We start from the raw sequence: 21,222 nt of genomic DNA, 5'->3' as shown, positions 1-21,222 counted from the left end.
CAAGTATTTACATTGCATTTACATAATATTAGGCATTAGAAGTAATCTAGAGATAATTTAAAGTGTTTGGGAGGATGTGCTCATATGATACACAAATCCTATGCCATTTTATAGAATGAACTCGAGCACCTTGGAATTTGGTGTCAGATAGGGTCTTGGAACCAAACTCCTGCAGATACGGATGGGCGCCTATATATTTACCTATATAATCCAATACCATCATAGAATGCAGTAGATTGCTACATAATATGCTTCCTGTCTCATCTGACTCTTGTTTCAGGGCTGGGTTTACAATTTTAAGTGATTTAAACACTTGAAGGATGCATTACCGCACCCACAAACCTCTACAGTATTTTTCTGTGGCATTTGTGTTTTAATTATTTCTTAAGTGTCCCCTATTGAAAATAAATGAATAAATAAAAACAAATCCCTTGCTATTGAGTTGATTCTGGTTCATAGCAACCCTACAGGATGGAATAGAACTGCCCCATAGGGTTCCCAAGGAGGCGATGGTGGATTCAAATTACCAAAGTGTTCTCTATAGAAAATCTTAAGCACTTTCATGGATTCACACTGTAGTTGAAATAATTCAAATTTCTTCCCAGGAATTGAAAATTGCCATATAGCTTGGCCCCTATCTTTATATCCAAACTCATCTGCTAACACATACTTTCCCCAGGCAATCAGTTTTTTAGGCTTCTAAAAAAAAAAAAGAAATTTTTTTTTTTTTTTTAAGAATATAAACTTTAAGGGTCTTCTGTTGCTTTTTCATCTGCCTAGAATGTTCTTTACACATAATTGCTACTTCTAATTGTTTATGACTCAGCTCATATGTTAGTTCTTCAGAGAGGTCTTTCCAGGTTTATCATGGAGGCTATATCATTGTTGTTATTATGCAATGCACTACCTGGAATCCTCACAAAGGAAATGGTGTGTAGGCATGCTCAGCAGTGGTCTCTTTCTCCAGCTCTCTGTGTGTGAGCATTGTTTGCCTCATGTCTTGTCACTATTCTTTAACAATACTTTATAACAACTATTTACGTAGTATTCTAGAGATAATTAATGAGAATAGTCCGAGTAGCTGGACTATATGAAGAATGGGGTATAGAATTGGTGGAAGACTATTTCACAACTTTGATACGCAGATGACACAATCTTCCTTGCTGAAAGTGAAGAGGACTTGAAGCACTTACTGATGAAGATCAAAGACCACAGCCTTCAGTATTGATTAAACCTCAACATAAAGAAAACAAAAATCCTCACAACTGAGCCAATAAGCAGCATCATGATAAACAGAGAAAAGATTGAGGCTCTCGAGGATTTCATTTTACTTGGATCCACAATCAGCATCCATGGAAGCAGCAGTCAAGAAATCAAAAGATGCATTGCATTGGGCAAATCTGCTGCAAAAAATCTCTTTAAAGTGTTAAAAACAAAGATGTCACCTTGAGGACTAAGGTGTGCCATGGTCTTTTCAATCACCTCATATGCATGTGAAAGCTGGACAATGAATAAAGAAGAAATAAGAAGGACTGACTCCTTGAACTGTGGTGTTGGTGAAGAATACTGAATATACTATGGACTGCCAAAAGAACGGGTAAATCTGTTTTGGAAGAAGTACCACCAGAATGTTACTTAGAAGCAATGATGGCGAGATTGCACCTTATGTACTTTGGACATGTCAGATGGGAACAGTCCCCGGAGAGGCATATCATGCTTGGTAAAGTAGAAGGTCAGCAACAAAGAGGAAGGCCCTCAACGAGATGGACTGAGACAGGGGCTGCGACAATGGGCTCAATCATAGCAACCATTGTGATGATGGCACAGGACCAGGAAGTGTTTCATTCTGTTGTGCCTGGGGTTGGTATGAGTTGGAACCCTCTCAATAACACCTAACAACAACAAGAGATGACTAAAAGTGTACAGGAGTTTGTGTATAGCTTGTATGCAAATATTGTGCCATTTTATATAAGGGACTTCAGCATCCACAGATTTTAGTATTTGTGGGAGTCCTGGAATCCCCCGTGGATACTGAGGATACTAGTTTTAATTAATGCATATTGCACACCTGGTTTTTAAAATCAGTGTCACATCTGTATGGACACTCATGGATATGAATTGTATGGTTCAGGATAAGTGGTATAACATTATACATTACAACTGAATAAATTAAACAAGCCCAAGCAAAAGTTCTTAGTGAGGGAGTACATTGCACAATGACGTTATAGAATTACTAATGGAATGATTTGCTATCTGCTGATACATATTTTACTTATACAATCTGAGCAGAAAGTTCTGACATTCAAGTGATTTTTAACTTGTAAATAATTGTCACTGTATGGAAAGACAAAGTGATTTAGTAAACTAGAGCTGCTATAACAGAAATACCACAAGTGTGTAGCTTAACAAAGAGAAATTTATTCTCACAGTTCAGCAGGTTGCAAGTCCAAATTCAGGGTGACAGCTCCAGGAGAAGCTTTCTCTTTCTGTTGCTCTAGGGGAAGGTTGTTGTCATCAATCTTCCCCTGGTCTAGGAGCTTCTCAGCACAGGGATCCATGCCCAAAGGACACGCTCCCCTCCTAGTCTTCATTCTCGGTGATAGGAGTTACCCCAGCCTTTCTGCTCACTTCTCTATTTTATCTGAAATCAGATTCACTCAAGAAACAACCTAATGTTGTAGAGTGAGTCTTGCCTCATTACATGTTGTTGTTGTTAGGTAATATCAAGTTGGTTCCTACTCATAGTGACCCTATGAACAAAAGAACAAAGCAGTGCCCCGTCCTGCATCATTCTCACAGTTGTTGCTATGCTTGAGACTGTTCTTGCAGCCACTGTGTCAATTCATCTCACTGAGGGTCTTCCTCTTTTTCACTGACCCTCTACTTTACCAGTCATGATACCCTTCTCGTGGGACTGATCCCTCCTGACAGCAAGTTCAAGTTATGTGAGATGCAGGCTTGCCATCCTTGCTTCCAAGGAGCATACTGGTTGTACTTCTTCCAAGACAGATTTCTTTGTTCTTTTCGCAGTCCATGGTATGTATAGTCAATATTTTTCGCCAGCACCAGCAGGCATAAATCCTTCTTAGGTCTTCCTTATTCACTGTCCAGCTTTCACATGCAAGAGGTGATTGAAAACACCATGGCTTGGACCAGAGACACCTTAGTCCTCAAGTTGAAATCTTTGGTTTTTAACACTTTAGAGAGATCTCTTGCAGCAGATTTGCCCAAGGCAATGCATCTTTTGATTTTTTGACTGCTGTTTTTTATTGCATGGGTGTTGATTGTGGATCCAAGTTAAATGAAATCCTTGACAATCTCAATCTTTTCTCCATTTATCATGATGTTTCCTATTGGCCAGTTGTGAGGATTTTTGTTTTCTTTATGTTGAGTTTTAATCCATACTGAAGGCTGTGGTCTTTGATCTTCATCAGTAAGTGCTTCAAGTCCTCTTCACTTTCAGCAAGTGAGGTTGTGTCATCTGCTTAACGCAGGTTGTTAATGAGTCTTCCTCCAAACCTGATGCCCTTTTCCTCTTCATGTAGTCTAGTTTCTCAGATTATTTGTTCAGCTTACAAACTGAATAGGCATGGTGAAAGACAAAACCCTGATACACATCTTTCCTGACTTTAAACCCTGCAGTATCACCTTGTCTTGTTTGAATGACTGCCTCTTGATCCATGTATAGATTCCTCATGAGCATGACTAAGTGTTCTGGAATTCCCATTCTCCACAATGTTATTAATAATTTGCTACGATCCACACAGTCAATGTCTTAGCATAGGCAATAAAGAGCTAGTAAACATGTTTCTGGTATTTTCTGCTTTCAGCCTGGATCCATCTGAGAGAAGCAATAATATCCCTGGTACCAAGTCCTCTCCTGAATCCAGCTTGAATTTCTGTCAGTTCCCTGTCTATGTACTGCTGCAGCCATTTTTGAATGATGTGTTCAGCAAAACGTTGCTTGCACGTGATATTAATTATATTGTTCCATAATTTCTGCATTCGGTTGGATCATCTTTCTTGGAAATAGGTATAAATATGGATCTCTTCCAGTTGGTTGGCCGTGTAGCTGTCTTCCAAATTTCTTGGCATAGATGAATGAGCACTTCCAGTGTTGCATCTGTTTGTTGAAACAACTCAATTGGTATTCCATCAATTCCTGGAGCTTTGTTTTTCCCCAATACCTTCAGTGCAGCTTGGATTTCTTCCTTCAGTACCATAGGTTCCTGATTATATGTTACCTCCTGAAATGGTTGAAAGTCAACAAATTCTTTTTGGTATAGTGTCTCTCTGTATTCCTTCCATCTTCCTTTGATGCTTCCTGCACCGTTTAATATTTTCCCCATAGAATTCTTCAGTATTGAAACTTGAGGGTTGAATGTTTTCTTCAGTTCTTTCAGCTCAAAAAATGGCTCATCTTCCAGCACTATATCAGACAATGTTCTAATGCTATTCACGAGGATTTTGCCAGCTAATTCTTTTCAGAAGTAGACTGCTGAGTCCTTCTTCCTAGTCTTTCTTAGTCTGGAAGCTCATCTGAAACCTGTTCCCCATGGATGATCTTGCTGGTATTTGAATACCGGTGACATAGCTGCCAGCATCATAACAACACACAATCCCCCACAGTACAACAAATTGACAGATGCATGGGGAACTCATTGTGTAACTGCCTCTAATCCTGCATCATTGACATCACAGAGGTAGGTTTTACAACACATAGGAAAATAGTCACACCAAACCAGTTGCCTTTTAGAGGATTCGAACTCATATAATAAAATGGTGGACAATCATACAATATTGGGAATGATGCGCTAGCCAAGTTGACACACTTTTTGGGGGACACAGTTCAATCCATAATGAACTTATACATTGGTTGAAATTTGATACAAAATATGTAAGAAAGAAATTCTTATACATTTAACACATTCTTTAATGAAGTGAATTATTTACATAGCAATTTTCTCAGTGCTATTATGACATCCTTGTTCCTTAGACTATGTATCATGCGATTAAACATAGGAGTTAGGACAGTGTAGAAAAGAGAAAGTACTTTGTCAGTTCCCTCTGAATGCCTGGTGTTGGGCCTTAAATATGTAATAATGGCTGATCCAAAGAATAACACCACAACCATAAGATGAGATGAGCAGGTAGAGAAAGCTTTGGCTCGACTTGTGGCTGAAGGCAACTTCAGGATGTTGGAGATGATTTTACTGTAGGAGCCAAGTATTAACAGAAATGGAACCATGACAAATAACATAGCAACTGTGTAGAGCAACATCTCATTTACAAAAGTGTCCCCACAAGCCAACTTGAGTATTGGGAAAATGTCACAGAAGAAGTGGTTGATTTGGTTAGATCCACAAAAAGGCAGAGAGAAAATCTGATACGTCTGCACAATCATAACTTGAATTCCAGTGGTCCAGGAGCCAGTTACCAGCTGTATACAGACCCTGTGGTTCATGACTAAAGGATAGTGCAGAGGGTTGCAAATGGTCACGTGGCGGTCATAGGCCATCAATGCCAGGAGTAAACACTCTGTGCTTCCAAATATAAGGACAAAGCACATCTGTGCAGCACAGGCACCTAAGGAGATTGTTCTTCTCTGGTTCCCAAGATTCATCAGCATTCTGGGGAGAGTAGTTGATACATAGCAGATTTCCAAAAAGGAAAAATTTGCCAGGAAAAAATACATAGGGCTCTGGAGAGCAGAATCCATTTTTGTTATTAGAAATATGGTGCCATTGCTCATCAGGATGATGGTATAGATGATTAAAAATAATCCAAAAAGGAACCACTGGAAATGGGGCATAGCAACAAAGCCCAAGAGAACAAATTCCATCAGTTCAGTTAGATTATCTACTGGTAGAATTTGCTGATGATTCATCTGTGGAAAATGTAAATTTACAAGACCATTTCCTTTACCTTCCTGTATCTCTTTGCCTCTTCTCTAAATTGTATCGAGCTGTCAGGATTGGATTTTATGATCACTTCAATTGTTTGCACTTTAAGAATGATGCTGTTTATGTATGTCCCACGTCCTCCTTTTTAATCACAGTAAACAGTCCCCTCAAATTTATTTTAAGATCATATCACTATAGTTTTGGACCACAGCCCAGGATAGATTAAGCTATACCTGACTCAGCACAGGCACTGGAGTAACTGGCAACTGCTAGAGATGGACCCTCAGCTTTGCCATCTAATTTCACTTTAAATTAATTACACTTCTTGAGAATTCTATTGCAATTCTCTATGCATTTTCTCAGTCAAGCTTCTTAATCACTTTATCAGAAACTGTCTTCTACATATATTTTCAACTGCCTCTTTTGACACTTCCATATAGGTTCCTATTATACAGTTCATATAAGACAGTTTAGAAAGAAAACTGTGGGAGTATTTCATTTTGCATAGGGAAATTAAATATCTTTTTGTAGGATATTTAGAGGGTAAATAATAGGATTTTATTAAGAGAAGTCAGCCTAGGAACATTGATTCAGACACGAACAATGAAGGTAGTCACCTTGGGATAACTGGGATGGCATGGAGGGTATTGTTACCTGTGTGTATGTGGAGGGGTCAGGAGGAGGATATGCATTAACTATTACATTACACCCATTGTGCTGTGTGCACCTGCTTTTATTTTCGCTGTTCCTCAAAAATTACACTTCAGATAACTGTTTCTAAACTCACTTTTCTTTAGATATAAGGATATTGAGACTGAGTATGGATAATTCAACTAATTACATATAGGTTTTGTGACTGCAGTTCAGTATCTATTTTTATTTTTTTTATAGACTTGAGTGTGACTCCTACCTCCATGATTTACAGGCATACAACATTTTATTGTCCTTCACTTTATTGTGCTTCACAGATACTGCATTTTTTTCTACAAATTGAAGGTTTGTGGAAACCGTGCATCCCGCAACTCTATCAGAGCCAGTTTTGTAACAGCATGTGCTCACTTCCTGTCTCTGTGTCACGTTTGAGTAATTCTTGCAATATTTCAAACCTTTTAATTATTATTAGCTCTGTTATGGTAATCTGTAATCAGTGATATTTGATGTTACTATTGTAATTGTTTTGGGGTGCCACAAACTGCACCCATGCAAGATGGCAACCTTAATCGATAAATGTTGTATGTGTTCTGGCTTCTCCACTGACAGGCCATTACCCTGTCTATCTCCTTCTCCTGGAGCTGTCCTATTCCCTGAGACACAATGTAACCTGACACTACAAATGCCAGTAAATTTTCATTTGTCCTTAAACTTGCCTAAGCCAGATTTGGTCTGCCCCACATCTGGCTAAGGGCCAGCTGTGACCATAATTGTCCTCAACAGAGGACACAGCAACAGGAGGAATGAATCAGAAGGAAAATCACCACCCAGACCTACTCAGAATCAAGAGGTCTGACAAGAACAATATCACCTCCTGTTTCCTGGCCGCCTTCTAGAATTTTCTCTCCTCAGTATGCCTGAGCAGCCATCATCTTGCTGTGCAAATTACTTAAAAACCCTGCTTCCCTGCAACTCGGGGGTTCAGATCTGAGAAAATTCCTCTGGGCTCCTTGCTCTGTGCATTTCCATAAAGTTACTTTCTCTTTCTGAAAGACCAGTGACCAGATAATTGGCAAGTCTGAACACACTGGACAAAGACATACACTCCAGGGTTTGTTAACAATGACGATATTGAAATTTGGCCAATTAATAACTGTACGTTATTAAAAGTGTTCAAGTGAAAGGAAGAGTTGCACACCTCTCACTTCAAATCAAAAGCTAGAAATGCATAAACTTAGTAAGGAAGGTATGTTGGAAGCTAAGATAGGCCAAAAGCTAGGTCTCCAGCACCAAACAGTTAGCCAACTTGTGAGTGCTGGACAAGTTCTCGAAGGAAATTAAAATGTCTCTTCCAGTGAACTCATGAACAATAAGAAAGCGAAATAGACTTATTGCTGATAAGGACAATATTTTAGTGGTCTGGATAGAAGATAAAACCAGCTACAATATTCTGTTAAGCCAATGCCTATTTCTGATCAAGGCCCTAGCTTTCTTCAACTCTATGAAGGCTGAGAAAGGTGAGGAAGCTGCAGAAGGAAAGTTTGAAGCTAGAAGGGGTCCATTCATGAGGCTGAAGGAAGAAGCTCTCTCCATAACATAAACAAATGCGAGGTGGAGCAGAAAGTGCTGATGTAGAAGCTGCAGGAAATGATCCAGAAGACCTAGCTAAGGTAACTGACGAGGGGGCTACAGTAAACAACAGAGGTTTAATGCAGATAAAGCAGCTTTATGTTGGAAGAAGATGCCACCTAGGACTTGCATAGCTAGATGGGAGAGAGGAGAAGTCAATGCCTGGCTTCAAAGCTTCAAATGGCAGGCTGAGTCTCCTGTTAGGGGATAATGAAGCTGGTGACTGTAAGTTGAATCCAGTGCTCATTTACAATTCCAAAAACCCTTAAGAATTATGCTAAATCTCCTTTGCCTGTGCTCTATAAATGGAACAACAAGACCTAGCTGACAGCACATCTGTTTACAACATGGTTTGCTGAATATTTTAAGACCACTGTTATTGACTTATTGCTTAGAAAAAAAAATGATTCCTTTCAAAATATTACTGCTATTTGACAATGCACCTGGTCACCCAAGAGCTCTGCTGGAGATGTACAAGGAGATTAATGTTTTCATGCCTGCTAACACAACACCCATCCTGCAGCCCATGGATCAAGGAGTAATTTCAAATTTCAAGTCTTAGTTTTTAAGAGATACGTCTCACAAGGCTATAGCTGCCATAGCCAGTGATTCTTCTGACGGATCTAGGCAAAGTAAACTGAAAATCTTCTGGAAAGAATTCATAATTCTAGAAGCCATTAGAAACATTGGTGATTCATGGAACCAAAAAAAAAAAAAAAACATTGCCGTTTAGTGGATTCCTATAGTGACCCTAGAGGGCAGGGTAGAAACTTCCTCACAGAGTTGCCAAGGAGCAATTGGTGGATTTCAACTGCCAACCTTTGTAATAAGCAGCAGTAGCAATTAACCACTATGCCACCAGGGTTTCCAAACCCTTTGCCTCCCAGTAGAGTCCAACTCATTCATGGGAGGAGGCCAAAATATCAATATTAAGAGGCATTTGGAGGAAGTCAATTCCAACACTTACGGATGACTTTGAGGGTTTCAAGCCTCAGTGGAGCAAGCAATTGCAGATGTGGTGGAAATAGCAAAAGAACTAGAAATAGAAGTGGAACCTGAAGATGAGACTGAATTGCTGCAATCTCATGATAAAAACTTAACAGATGAGGAGTTACTTCTTGGGGATGAGCAAAGGAAGTGGTTTCTGAAATGGAATCTATTTCTTGGGAAGATGATGTGAACATTGTTGAAATGACAACAAAAGATTTAGAATATTACATAAACTTAGATGATAAAGCAGCATCAGGGTTTGAGAGGATTGACTCCAATTTTGGAAGATGTTCTACTGTGAGTAAAATGCTATCAAACAGCATTGCACGCTACAGACAAATCTTTCATGAAAGGAAGAGTCAATTGATAAGGGAAACTTCACTGTTGTCTTATTTTAAGAAATTTCCACAGCCACCCCAACATTCAGCATCAACCACCCTGATCGGTCAGCAGTCATCAATGTCAGAGCAAGACCCTCAACCAGCAAAAAGATTACAACTCACTGAAGGCTCAGATGATGATTGGCATTTGCTGGCTATAAAGTACCTTTTAATAAAGGTATGTACATTAATTTTTAGACATAATGCTATTGAACACTTAACAGACCACGGTGTAGTGTAAACATAACTTTTCTATGTACTGGGAAACCAAAAAATTTGTGTGACTTAATTTATTGTGATATTTACATTACTGTGGTGGTCTGGAACTGAACCCACGATAGGTCCAAGGTATGCCTGTATTATCTGTGTGATGTTAAAGAATTATTTAAAGTTTCTAATGTTTGCTTCTTTGTGAGAATTAAATGAGATAATATTGATAAAATTTATCACTTACCTTCCAATTTTAAACAGTTTCCTTATTAGTTATTGCTCTATAATTATAATTATGATTATGATAATGATAATATGTTCTTTAAGCCTGTAGCTCCAGGATTTAACATATTGCCTAGTAAAATAAGTATTTGATAAAGCACTTTTAATTTCCTTTGTTGGCAATTATTTTTCTCACCATTCCTTTCATCAGGGCAGGGGCAAAGACTTGTCAATGAGGTACCTAAGCTGCAAAATTTAAGGAGGCATTCAGGGCCATCCTTGTACTTCCACAATCCTGAAAGTGAGTACCTACATATACTTCGTATCCCGGGTGCCTCTTACTTCACCCTGCTCTTCATTTCTCCATCCTAACAGATTCGCACCTTGTCCTCTAAGCAGAGCCACAAGTATGGTGCCATGATTAAAAAAAAAAAAAAATCCTTCACAGAAGAGTCAATTCCGACTCATAGCAACCCTATAGGACAGAGTAGAATTGCCCTATAGGGTTTCCAAGGCCGTGTATCTTTACAGAAGCAGACTGCCACATCTTTCTCCTATGGAACAGCTGGTGGGTTTAAACCTCTGAACTTTGGGTTGGCAGCTGAGTATTTAACCACTGTATAACCAGTGATCTGTGCCAAGGTTAAAGAGTAGTATTTCCCTAAAGAACTGGAATTGAGTTATAGCTCCAACAACATCTAGCTATGTGATGACTTCATGCAAGTTGATTAATCTGACCTTGTCTCTTTTTGTTCACCTGCAAAATGCCTAGCAACTATACCAACATTGAGTGTTATGTGAATTAAATCATTTAATAGAAGTAAAACACCATGAAGAAGTTCTCGTATTTATGAAAGACTATTATTAACAGTTACTTATTATTATTATCATCCATTTATTATTATTATTATAGATAAATTTAAATAATTCTTCTGGTTTTACTCAGTATTCTCTACAACATGAATAACATTCTCTAATTTATTTTTCTTTTGTATCTAAGGAAGGAATAAAGTAAGATCTTAAAAAAAATTATCAGAGTGTTACCAAACTTCAAAAACCATTCAACTCTCAAGTTGCACTTTCTCCAGAAATTCTCTGCTGATATTTGGGTTTATATCATCAACTCTACTTTGTGGACTGTAACACCTATATTACCCATCACTGCTCAGCACTTAGGATTGCAATTAATACCAGTTGTATGCATTTCCTTTATGGATGCTAAATGATCTGAGAGGTAAAGGTTGACAATTTTCCTACTTGAAATCAATATAGATCTTAACAAATGGGTGTATACCAATTATGGTACTCAAGATTTGATTCTGAACTGGAAGTCATCACATAGCTAGATGTTGTTGGAGCTCTAATTCAATTCCAGTTCTTTAGGGAAATACTATTCTTTAACCTTGGCACAGATCACTGGTTATACAGTGGTTAAATACTCATTGTTAAAATGAAAGTGTCACTCTTAAAAGGGAAAGAAGAATTAAGACTCACAAGAGGACAAAAGAAACACTTCTTTATGTAATGCTTTAGGAATGATGGCACTTAATAAAAAATAATTATGTTAATTGAATACTATGACTTTGAGGACTAATTGAAATAGCATTTCTAATTATACAAACTCAACTTTTTGGTTATGAAATTATCCACATGTAACATGAAATATGTAAGATTTGCCTATGTTTTTCTCAAGAGAACAGGATAGAAAGAGTAGAGATTTGTCCTGTGTGTTCTCCCAAAGCTATATTACTCTTCTTATTACTTAAGGGAAATAAACTTAATGTTATCATGTTTTTGTTTGAAATCTAAGCATTCATTCCCTGGGAAAAAAACCCCAAAGATTAAGGAATGCATAATAATATTCTGACTGAGTCCTGGTGGCACAAGGGTTAAATGTAGGCTGCTAACCAAAAGGTCTGTGGGAGGAAGATGAGGTATTCTGCTTCCATAAAGATTTACAGCTTGGAAAACCTGTGAGGAATTTCTACTCTGTCCTATATGGTCATTATGAGCTGGAATCCACTGAGAGACAAAGGGTTTGGATTCGGTTAACAATATTCTAATTCAGATAGTTATTAGTTGCTGTAGTCACTGTTAATGTTCTCAATCTACCTAAATCCCAGCCATGTTTGTGTTTTTAACATAAATTGGAAGCATAAACCCTGAAATTAATTTGAAAAACAATATGAACTTAAAACTTTATTATTTTATAAATTGTTTCATTTTGTTTTTCTTTCTAATAAATGTTTCTTGGAACCCTCAATGGTTGTAAATTTATTTCATGGATAGTGTTACTTCGAACATCTTACTAACATATCATCAGAACTAAAATACATAAATATGACTCTTGTTTGCTACAAAGTCTTTGTTGGAAATGAAGTTTTCCTAGAATATTCTTTGGTATTCTTACAAAAACATAGGAGTTTTTCAAATTTTTAGTGTCAAAGTAACTTAATATCACTACTTAAAATCATTAAGATAAATTATATTCAATAGAGTCAAAAATGTAAAAGTACTGCTTTAATAAAATAGCATATTTGCTACTCTTGTTAAATATTAATTTTAATAATAACATAAAGTAGGATATTAATATAAAACATTTCATAGTTACCTTTCTTAATTTGGATCACAGGAGCCCTGGTGGCACAGTGGTTAAAGTGTTAGGCTGCTATCCAGAAGGCCTACAGTTAGAACCCACCAGCTGTTTCACTGGAGAAAGCTATGGCAGTTTGCTTCCTTAAACATTTATAGCCTTGGAAACCCGATAGGGCAGGTCTACTCTGTCCTGTTGTGTTGCTGAGTCAGAATCAACTAGACTGGAGTGGGTGTGGGTTTTGGTTTGTTTGAGATAATCTTGTTTCTTCCTCACTGAAGAGGGTTTACACACTTAAGTATTTAAATTACTTTGGCTGAAATAGCTTGTTTCAACAATGGTATTCAATCTGCCATTAAAACAGTCTATTCAGTTTGATACTGGAATGCTCTTTAAATACAAAACAGCTGTCTCTACCCCCCTGGGATCTCTTCCACCTGACAGTTATTTTTCTAATTAAACAAATCTCTTTGGCACTCTCCGATTTGGTTTATTTATTTATTTTCCCAGAGAGCTCTCCCTTTACCCGGAATACTCTTCCTCAGCAGCCTGTCAATGGAACAGAGTGTGTAGAAAGTTCTATTTCTTAGGCTTGAATAGGGGCCTGAATTGCCCTTAACTGAGCAGTACATTGGAGCCCATGAAAAACTGACACAATTCCAATTCTCACCTTATCTATTATGAACACTCTGCTCTTAATAGACTGAGCTCCTAGGACATTGTCCTGATGTTGTTTTGCTAATTTTCTCCTCTGAAATGGGTGACTTCATCCAAATTCAGTGGCTGGCCTCTGTAAGAGTTGTAATAAATGTTCTGACAATAAAGAATATTTTTACCTACATATCATGTACTATATAATTCATATCTTCAAGCCTACCTGGGCAAACTGAGAATTGGCTGTTGGATATATTAAATCAAGTTCAAAAGTATTTTTTTTCCCTCAAGATTAACTCAACAAGGAGACTTTTACTTTTCCTTGCAACATTCTACCGTCTTTCCCCAACTTTTATTCCTTCTGTGGACTCACTTTTAAGGTGTGAATCACAATAAATTTCATTTAGGAGAAAATAAGATTCTGATATAATTCCAGCTGAGATGAGAGGCAATATTCCAGGACAATAGTCAGTCTATTGTTATAAAATCTTCCCCTTCAAGACTTAAACTCTGAGTGATACTTAAGTAGTATGACCTTTAAGATTGCATGTCAACTTGACTGGGTCATGATTGTCAGTGGATTGGCAGTTATACTGTAGCCTGGCAGTTGTACAATGGTGTAATCACTTTCATGGAGAGATCTGATATAATGCTATCACGTCCATGATGAGATCTGCTGTGAGTAGCCAGTCAGTTAAAAAGGACTTTTCTTAGGGGAGTGGCCTGCATCCACTATCTGTGGACTTTCTGCCAAAGCTAGCTGGCATTTGTTCTGTCCTGGATCCAGCTTTCGGCTCATCAGCATCTGACCTCCTATTCTTTTGACTTGGGCCAGCAGCCTGCCTGCATACCTGCTGATCTTGGATTCATCAGTCTTCCCAGCCATGAGCCATCAGCCAGCGCTCTGACCTGTGGATCATGGGTTCATCAGCTCCTGATGCTTGACCCAGGGACTTGGGATTGCCAGTATCTACAACCATGAGAACAATTTCCTTGAAATCTCTCTCTCTCTATATATATATATATACTCTGACATGACTGTCAGTTTGTCATACTGTGGGGGTTTGCCTGTTGCTGTGATACTGGAAGCTATGGCACCATTATTCAAATACCATCAGGGTCGCCCATGGCAGACAGATTTCAGCTGAGCTTCCAGGCTAACACAGACAAGGAAGAAGGACATGTGGTCTACTTCTGAAAAGAATTAGTTGGTGAAAACCTTATGAATAACATTGGAACATTGCGTGATATAGTGCTGGAAGATGAGCTCCTCAGGTTTGAAGGCACTCAAAAGATAACTGGTGAAAAGCTACCTCCTCAGAGTAGAGTCAACCTTAATGACATGGATGGAGTCAAGCTTTCATTTGTTGATGTGGTGTGACATAAAAGCCAAAGAAACAGCTGCAAACCTGCAAACATCCATTAATAATCAGAACCTGGAATGTACAAATTATGAATCTAGGAAAATTGGAAGTCATCAAAAATGAAATGGCCCACATAAACATCGATATCTGAGACATTAGACAGCTGAAATGATCTGGTATTGGCTATTTTGCATCAGAGAATCATATGATTTAATATGTTGGAATGATGTTACATTTCTCATCAAAAAGAACATTTCAAGATCTATCCTGAAGTGCAATGCTGTCATTGACAGGATAATATCCCTACTCCTACGAGGAAGACTAGTAATATGATTATATTCAAATTTACACACCAACCACTAAGGCTAAAGATAAAGAAATTGAAGGGTTTAACAACTTTTTCAGTCTGAGATTGATTGAACACGCAATCAAAATGCATTGATAATTACTGGTTATTGAAACGCAAAAGTTGGAAACAAAGAAGAAGAATCCGTAGTTGGAAAATATGGCCTTGGTTATAGAAATGATGCCAGAGATTGCATGATAGAATTTTGCAAGAATTTTGCATTGCAAATACCATTTTTCACCAACATAAAAGGTGACTATACATGTGAACCTCACCAGAAGGGATATACAGGAATAAAATCAACTACATCTGTGGAAAAAAGATGATGTAAAAGCTCAATATCATCAGTCAGAGCAAAGCCAGGGGCCTCCTGTGGAACAGACCATCAATTGCTCCCATGCAAGTTCAAGTTGAAGCTGAAGAAAATTAGAATAAGCCAACAAGAGTCTTGAGTATATCCTACCTGAATTTAGAGACCATCTCAAGAATAGATTTAATGTGCTGAGCACTAATGACTGAAGACTAGACAAGTTGTGGAATAACATCAAGGCTATCATACATGAAGAAAGCAAAAAAAAAAAAAAAAACAGAAGGCCATTAAAAAGACAGGAAAGAAAGAAAAGACCAAAATGAATGTCAGGAGAGACTCTGAAACTTGCTGTTGAAAGTCCAGTAGCTAAAGCAAAAGGAAAAAATGATGAAGAAAGAAATTGAACAGAAGATTTCAAAGGCAGCTTGAGAAGACAGTGTATTATAATGACAAGTGTAAAGACCTGGAGATAGAAAACCAAAAAGAAAGAACATGCTTGGCATATCTAAAGCTGAAAAGACTAAGGAAAAAATCCAAGTCTCCGGTTGCAATATCGAAGAATTCTATGGGAAAAATAGTAAATGACCCAGGAAGCATCAAAAGAAGTTGGAAAGAATACACAAGGTGACAAGGTCAAAAAGAGTTGGTAAGACATTTGACCATTTGAGGAAGTAACATATGATCAGGAATGGATGGCACTAAAGGAAGAAGTCCAAGCTGCACTGAATGCAAGCCTCTAGGAGTTGATAGAACACCAACTGAGATATTTCAACAAACAGATGCAGCACTGGAAGAAATTTGAAGGACAGCTACCTGGCCAACCAACTGGAAGAGTTCTATATTTATGACTATTCCCAAGAAAGATGATCCAACCAAATGTGGAAATTACCAAAGAATATTGTTAATATGACTGTCATGGATTGAATTATGCCCCTCAAAAAATGTGTGTATCAACTTCATTAGGCCATGATTCCCAGTATTGTATGGTTGTCCTCCATTTTGTGATGAAATTTTATATTAAAAAGGAATAAGGTGGGATTGTAATACCCTTACCCAGGTCACATCCCTGATCCAATGTCAAGGGGGTTTCCCTCAGATGTGGTCTGCATCATCTTTTATTTCTCAAGAAAGAATAAAAAAAGGGAAGCTATCAGGGAGGGGGACTCATACTACCATGAAAGCAGCACCAGGAGCAGAGTGTGTCCTTTGGTCCCAGGGTCCCTGTGCCTGAGAAGCTCCTCGACCAGGGGAAGATTGAGGACAAGAACCTTCCTCCAGAGCCAACAGAGAGAAAAAGCCTTCCCCTGGAATTGATGCCCTGAATTTGGACTTTTAGCCTACTCTACTGTGAGGAAAAGCATTTCTCTTTGTTAAAGGCATCCATTTGTGGTATTTCTGTTATAGCAGCACTAGATGATCACAAAAATGATACTCAAGTAAAATTTTGCTGAAGATCATTCAAAAGCGCCTGCAGCAGTACATTGACAGGGAAATGCCAGAAATTCAAGCTGGATTCAAAAGAGGGCTTGGAACCAGGGTTATCATGGCTGATGTCAGATGGATCCTGGCTGAAAGGTGAAAATACCATAAAGATGTTTACCCCTGTTTTATTGACCATACAAAGGCATTAAACTATATGGATAATAAATTATTAATAACATTGCAAAGAATGGGAATTTCAGCACACTTAAAATTATGCCTATGAGGAACCTGTTACTTAGACCAAGAGGCAGTTGTATTTGTATGCTGAGCAAATAATCCTAGAAGCTGGAGTATATAAAGAAGAATGGGACACAAGTACTGGAGGAAGACTCATTAACAACCCATGTTATATAGGTGACACAACTTTGCTTGCTGAAAGTGAAGAGGACTTGAAGCAATTACTGATGGAGATCAAAGATCACAGCCTTCAGTATGGATAACAGTTCAACATAAAAAAAAAATTCACATCTGGATCAATAAGAAATATCATGAAAAATTGAGAAAAGATTGAAGTTGTCAAGGATTTCATTTTACTTGAATCCACAACACCCATGGAAGCAGCAGTCAAGAAATCAAAAGACGCATTGCATTGGGCAAATCTGCTGTAAAAGACCCCTTTTAAGTATTAAAGAGCAATGATTTTCCCTTGAAGCCTAAGTTACACCTGACTCAATCCATGGTGTTTTCAATCTCCTCATATGCATGTGAAAGCTGGACAATGAATAAAGAAGACCTAAGAAGAGTTGACGCCTTTGAATTGTGGTGCTGGTGAAGAATATTGACTATACCGTGGACTGCCAAAAGAACAAATTGATCCTGAAAGAAATAACAGACAAAATGCTCCTTAGAAGCAAGGATGGCAAGATTACATTTCACATACTTTGGACGTATTATCAGAAGGGATCATTCCCTGAAGAAGGACATCATCCTTGTTAGAGTTAAAGGGTCAGGGAAAAAGAGAAAGACCCTCAATGAGACGGATTGACACAGTGGCTGCAAGGATGGGTTTAAGATAGCAACAATTGTGAGGATGGTGCAGGACTGGGCAGTGTTTCTTTCTGTTTGTACATAGGGTCACTGTGTGGTGGAACTGACTCTCTGGTACCTAACAACAACAACGACAACTAGCCTTTGGTTGCACAAATGGTTTTTGCTGTACTACTAAACTAAAGAAGCCCTCTTGGCATAGAAAAGTTTAAGAGCTCAGGCTGCTAACCAAAATTTGGCAGTTAAATCCACTAGGCACTCCTTGGAAACCCTGTGGAGTAGTTCTACTCAGTCATGTAGGTTCTTTATGAGTTGGAATCGATGGCAATGGGTTTGGTGTGGTTTTTGGTATTAACCTACATGTTGTTGCTTCCAACCCACCCTGCACACAACAGAAGAAAGGTAGGATGCACTGTTTCTGTTGAGTATACAGCCTAGAAAACCTTGTAGAGAAATTCTACCCTGTACCACACTGGGTTTCCTTGAGTCAGAATCAATTTGACAGCCATGGTTTTTTGGATTATTTAGTCTTTGAATCAATAGAACATATACACATACAAAATTATCCCAGAAATCTATATTGCAGCATTTTCTGTAATTGCAAAAGATTATAAGCCAATAAAGTATGAATCATTAAGAGGGTTGTCTTTCTCTAATTTAATGAGTTTTCATTTAAATATTCTCATCATTCTTTTTTTTGCTTTCACAGCTATTTAGTCCCTCTAAAAATAATTTTTTAAAATGTATCCAGGTTTTCCTAGTTGCTGAAGCAGGAACATTGTCTTTCTGTGAGCTACTGAAACTTAATCAGAAATGGAAGTGCTTTGTTTTCAATGTTGGGAACTTTATGTGATTTGTTTTTAAGTCTGTTCATTCATAAACATTTTGGTTTGTTTCTTCAGATTAGTTTATATGACTAAATTAAAATTTGGATTGCTATTTATCAAAGGGCATTTATGGAGTGAAAATAAAGCTAATTAATAGGAAAATAGTTTTAATATATGTAAGTCACAAAGAGATTATATCCCTAATATCAAAGAAAATGTCAAATAAATAAGAATGAAGACAAATAATTCGAAAGCAAATTGATCAATTGACACCTGAAGATACAATACAAAACAGAAAATCCATAAACATATTAAAATGTGCCCTATCTTAATAATAATAATTATTATTGAAATTGAAACTACCGTGACATATTCTACTTCAGGTTAATGGGTAAAAATCATAAAGGATGATGATGCTAAATGCTGGTCAGGAAGTGAAATATCACATTGGCACCTTCAAACGTTGCTATTACAAATATAAATTGATACATCTACTCTGAAACATTATTTGAGAACTAAATAATTGCCTGATAGTTTTAGGTAGAAACCTCACCCTAATGAGTTCTTATATACAATGCAATAGTGTGCACGTCCCAAAGTGGAAACATCCCAAACGTCCAACATAGTAGAATGCATTTTGAAAAACTGAATATTTATACCTGAAATAATAAATAGGAATAAAATTGAACAAACTGTAAGTATATGCAACAAGAATGATTTATAAAAATACAACGTTCATTGATGAAATTAAAATGCATAGAATACACGCTGCATGACTTGTTTTACATAAAGTCTGCAATGAGGCAGTTTTAATGTGTATTTTTTTGTAGGCATAGTTACGTAGTGAAAATATATTGAAAAAGCAAGTGCATGATTATAATAAAAGTCAAACGTGTGGTTATTGCTGGAGTAGGAGGGTGCTATGACCAGGAAATGGTTGGTAATTGACTTCTACAGTGCTGGTGATGTTCTGTGAACCAATCTACTTTGGATTTACATGTGTGTTTAATTTTTTTTTAATTAATTTGCTATAGATGTATTTTTAAATAATTTATTAAGTTTGTTGACAGTTTACACAGCCAGTTAGGGTCCAATTTGACAATTTCCATACAAACTGTCCACTGACATTAGTTACATTTATCACAATAAGTCATTGTTCTCTTTAACTGTTCTGCTTGTTCCATTCCCAGCACTCTACTTTCTCTGCTTCCTTTTCTCATCTTTGCTTTTAAGTAATTGTTAATCATTTGCTCTCATAGTGATGGTTTTTAAGTAGAATGCTGATCGATCTTACTGGCAACATCTTTCATTTTGTGTGCCACTCTGTTTCTTTGCTAAAAAGGTGATCTCAGGGGATCAGCTCTGTTCTAAGTTGAGTGTCTCAGGGTGAAAGTCTCAGGGAGCCCTCTGTTCTCTACTGTTCCAGTTTGTCTGGCTTTATTTATTTATTTATTTTAAATAAGAATTCGAGCTCTGCTCCACATTTTTCTCCCATTGTATTTGGGATTATCTATTGTGATCCTGGTCAGAATGGTCAGTGGTGGTAGCCGGGCACAATTTATTACTTCTGGTGTCAGGATAGTTGAGGTTATGGTCTGTGTAGACTTGTTTGTTATATGAACTTCTTGTTACTTTCTTACTGTTTTGCTCCTGGTGAGTAGACACTTGTAATTACACCTCAGATGGCTGCTTGCAAGTTTTTAAGACTCCAGTTGCTGCTTACTTCACTAGCATACAGATAATAACTTTTGTGAACTATGTACAATCAGAATGCTTCTTAGAAGCAAGGATGACAAGACTACACCTCACATACTTTGGAGGGATAATTCCCTGGAGAAGGACATCATGCTTGGTAAAGCAGAGGAACAGGGAAAAAGAGAAAGACCCTCAACAAGATGGATTAACACAGTAGCTGTAACAGTGGGCTCAAGCATGACAACCATTGTGAAGATGGCACAGGACTGGGCAGTGTTTCCTTCTGCTGTACATAGTGTCGCTATGAGTGGGAATTGACTCCGTGGCACCTACCAACAGCAACATGTTATGCAGGTTACTGAGTTGCCTCCTAAGACTATGGCCTTAAGCTTTCAAATCCAGACAACCAATCTTGGAAAGTGTTTGGTTATGTCTGTGGAGTATCTGTACCTCTGTACCTGTCTCTAATGAATATATGTGGTCTCCACCCACATTTTTTGGATTTCCATATACCTCTGGATCCGTGGTGGCACAATGGTTAAGAAATCAGGCTGCTAACCAAAAAGTTGGCAATTCAAATCCACCAGCTACTCTTTGGAAACTTTATGGGGCAGTTCTACTCTGTTCTATAGGGCCACTATGAGTCATAATCGATTTGATGGCAACTGTTTTGTTTTTTAATAGGTACTTCCATTTATTCTCACCTACATACCTACTTTACCTGCCAGTATGCAACATGCCTATAGCCCTCCCTTCATGCCAAAACACTTGTTTCACTTTGGTTGTGCTGAGCTCACTACATCCACATTAGGTGCCACTTTTCACATCACTAAAAAAAATAATAATAATTTCTAAGCCTCTATTTCTCTGTCAATGATCTAAGGTGTAATTTCCCCTCTCCTCCCTCCTCTCCCTGGTTACCACCAAGGAATATTGGTCTCTATATATCAATTCTTGTGTTCTTATAAAGTAGCGACCA

General features: G+C 37.8%; 1 protein-coding gene across 1 annotated transcript; it reads right to left on the bottom strand.

The window, feature by feature from the left end:
- Positions 1-4,945: 4,945 nt before the first annotated feature.
- On the bottom strand, positions 4,946-5,887 carry LOC126080281 (olfactory receptor 10AG1-like). The gene has a single exon (XM_049891537.1). The coding sequence runs from the start codon at positions 5,885-5,887 to the stop codon at positions 4,946-4,948; it is 942 nt and encodes a 313-aa protein (XP_049747494.1).
- Between the last annotated feature and the right edge of the window lie 15,335 nt (positions 5,888-21,222).

This window comes from Elephas maximus, chromosome 7 (genome assembly GCF_024166365.1).
Source record: "Elephas maximus indicus isolate mEleMax1 chromosome 7, mEleMax1 primary haplotype, whole genome shotgun sequence".
Taxonomy (NCBI): Eukaryota; Metazoa; Chordata; class Mammalia; order Proboscidea; family Elephantidae; genus Elephas; species Elephas maximus.
This window is presented reverse-complemented; position numbering and strand designations above follow the sequence as displayed.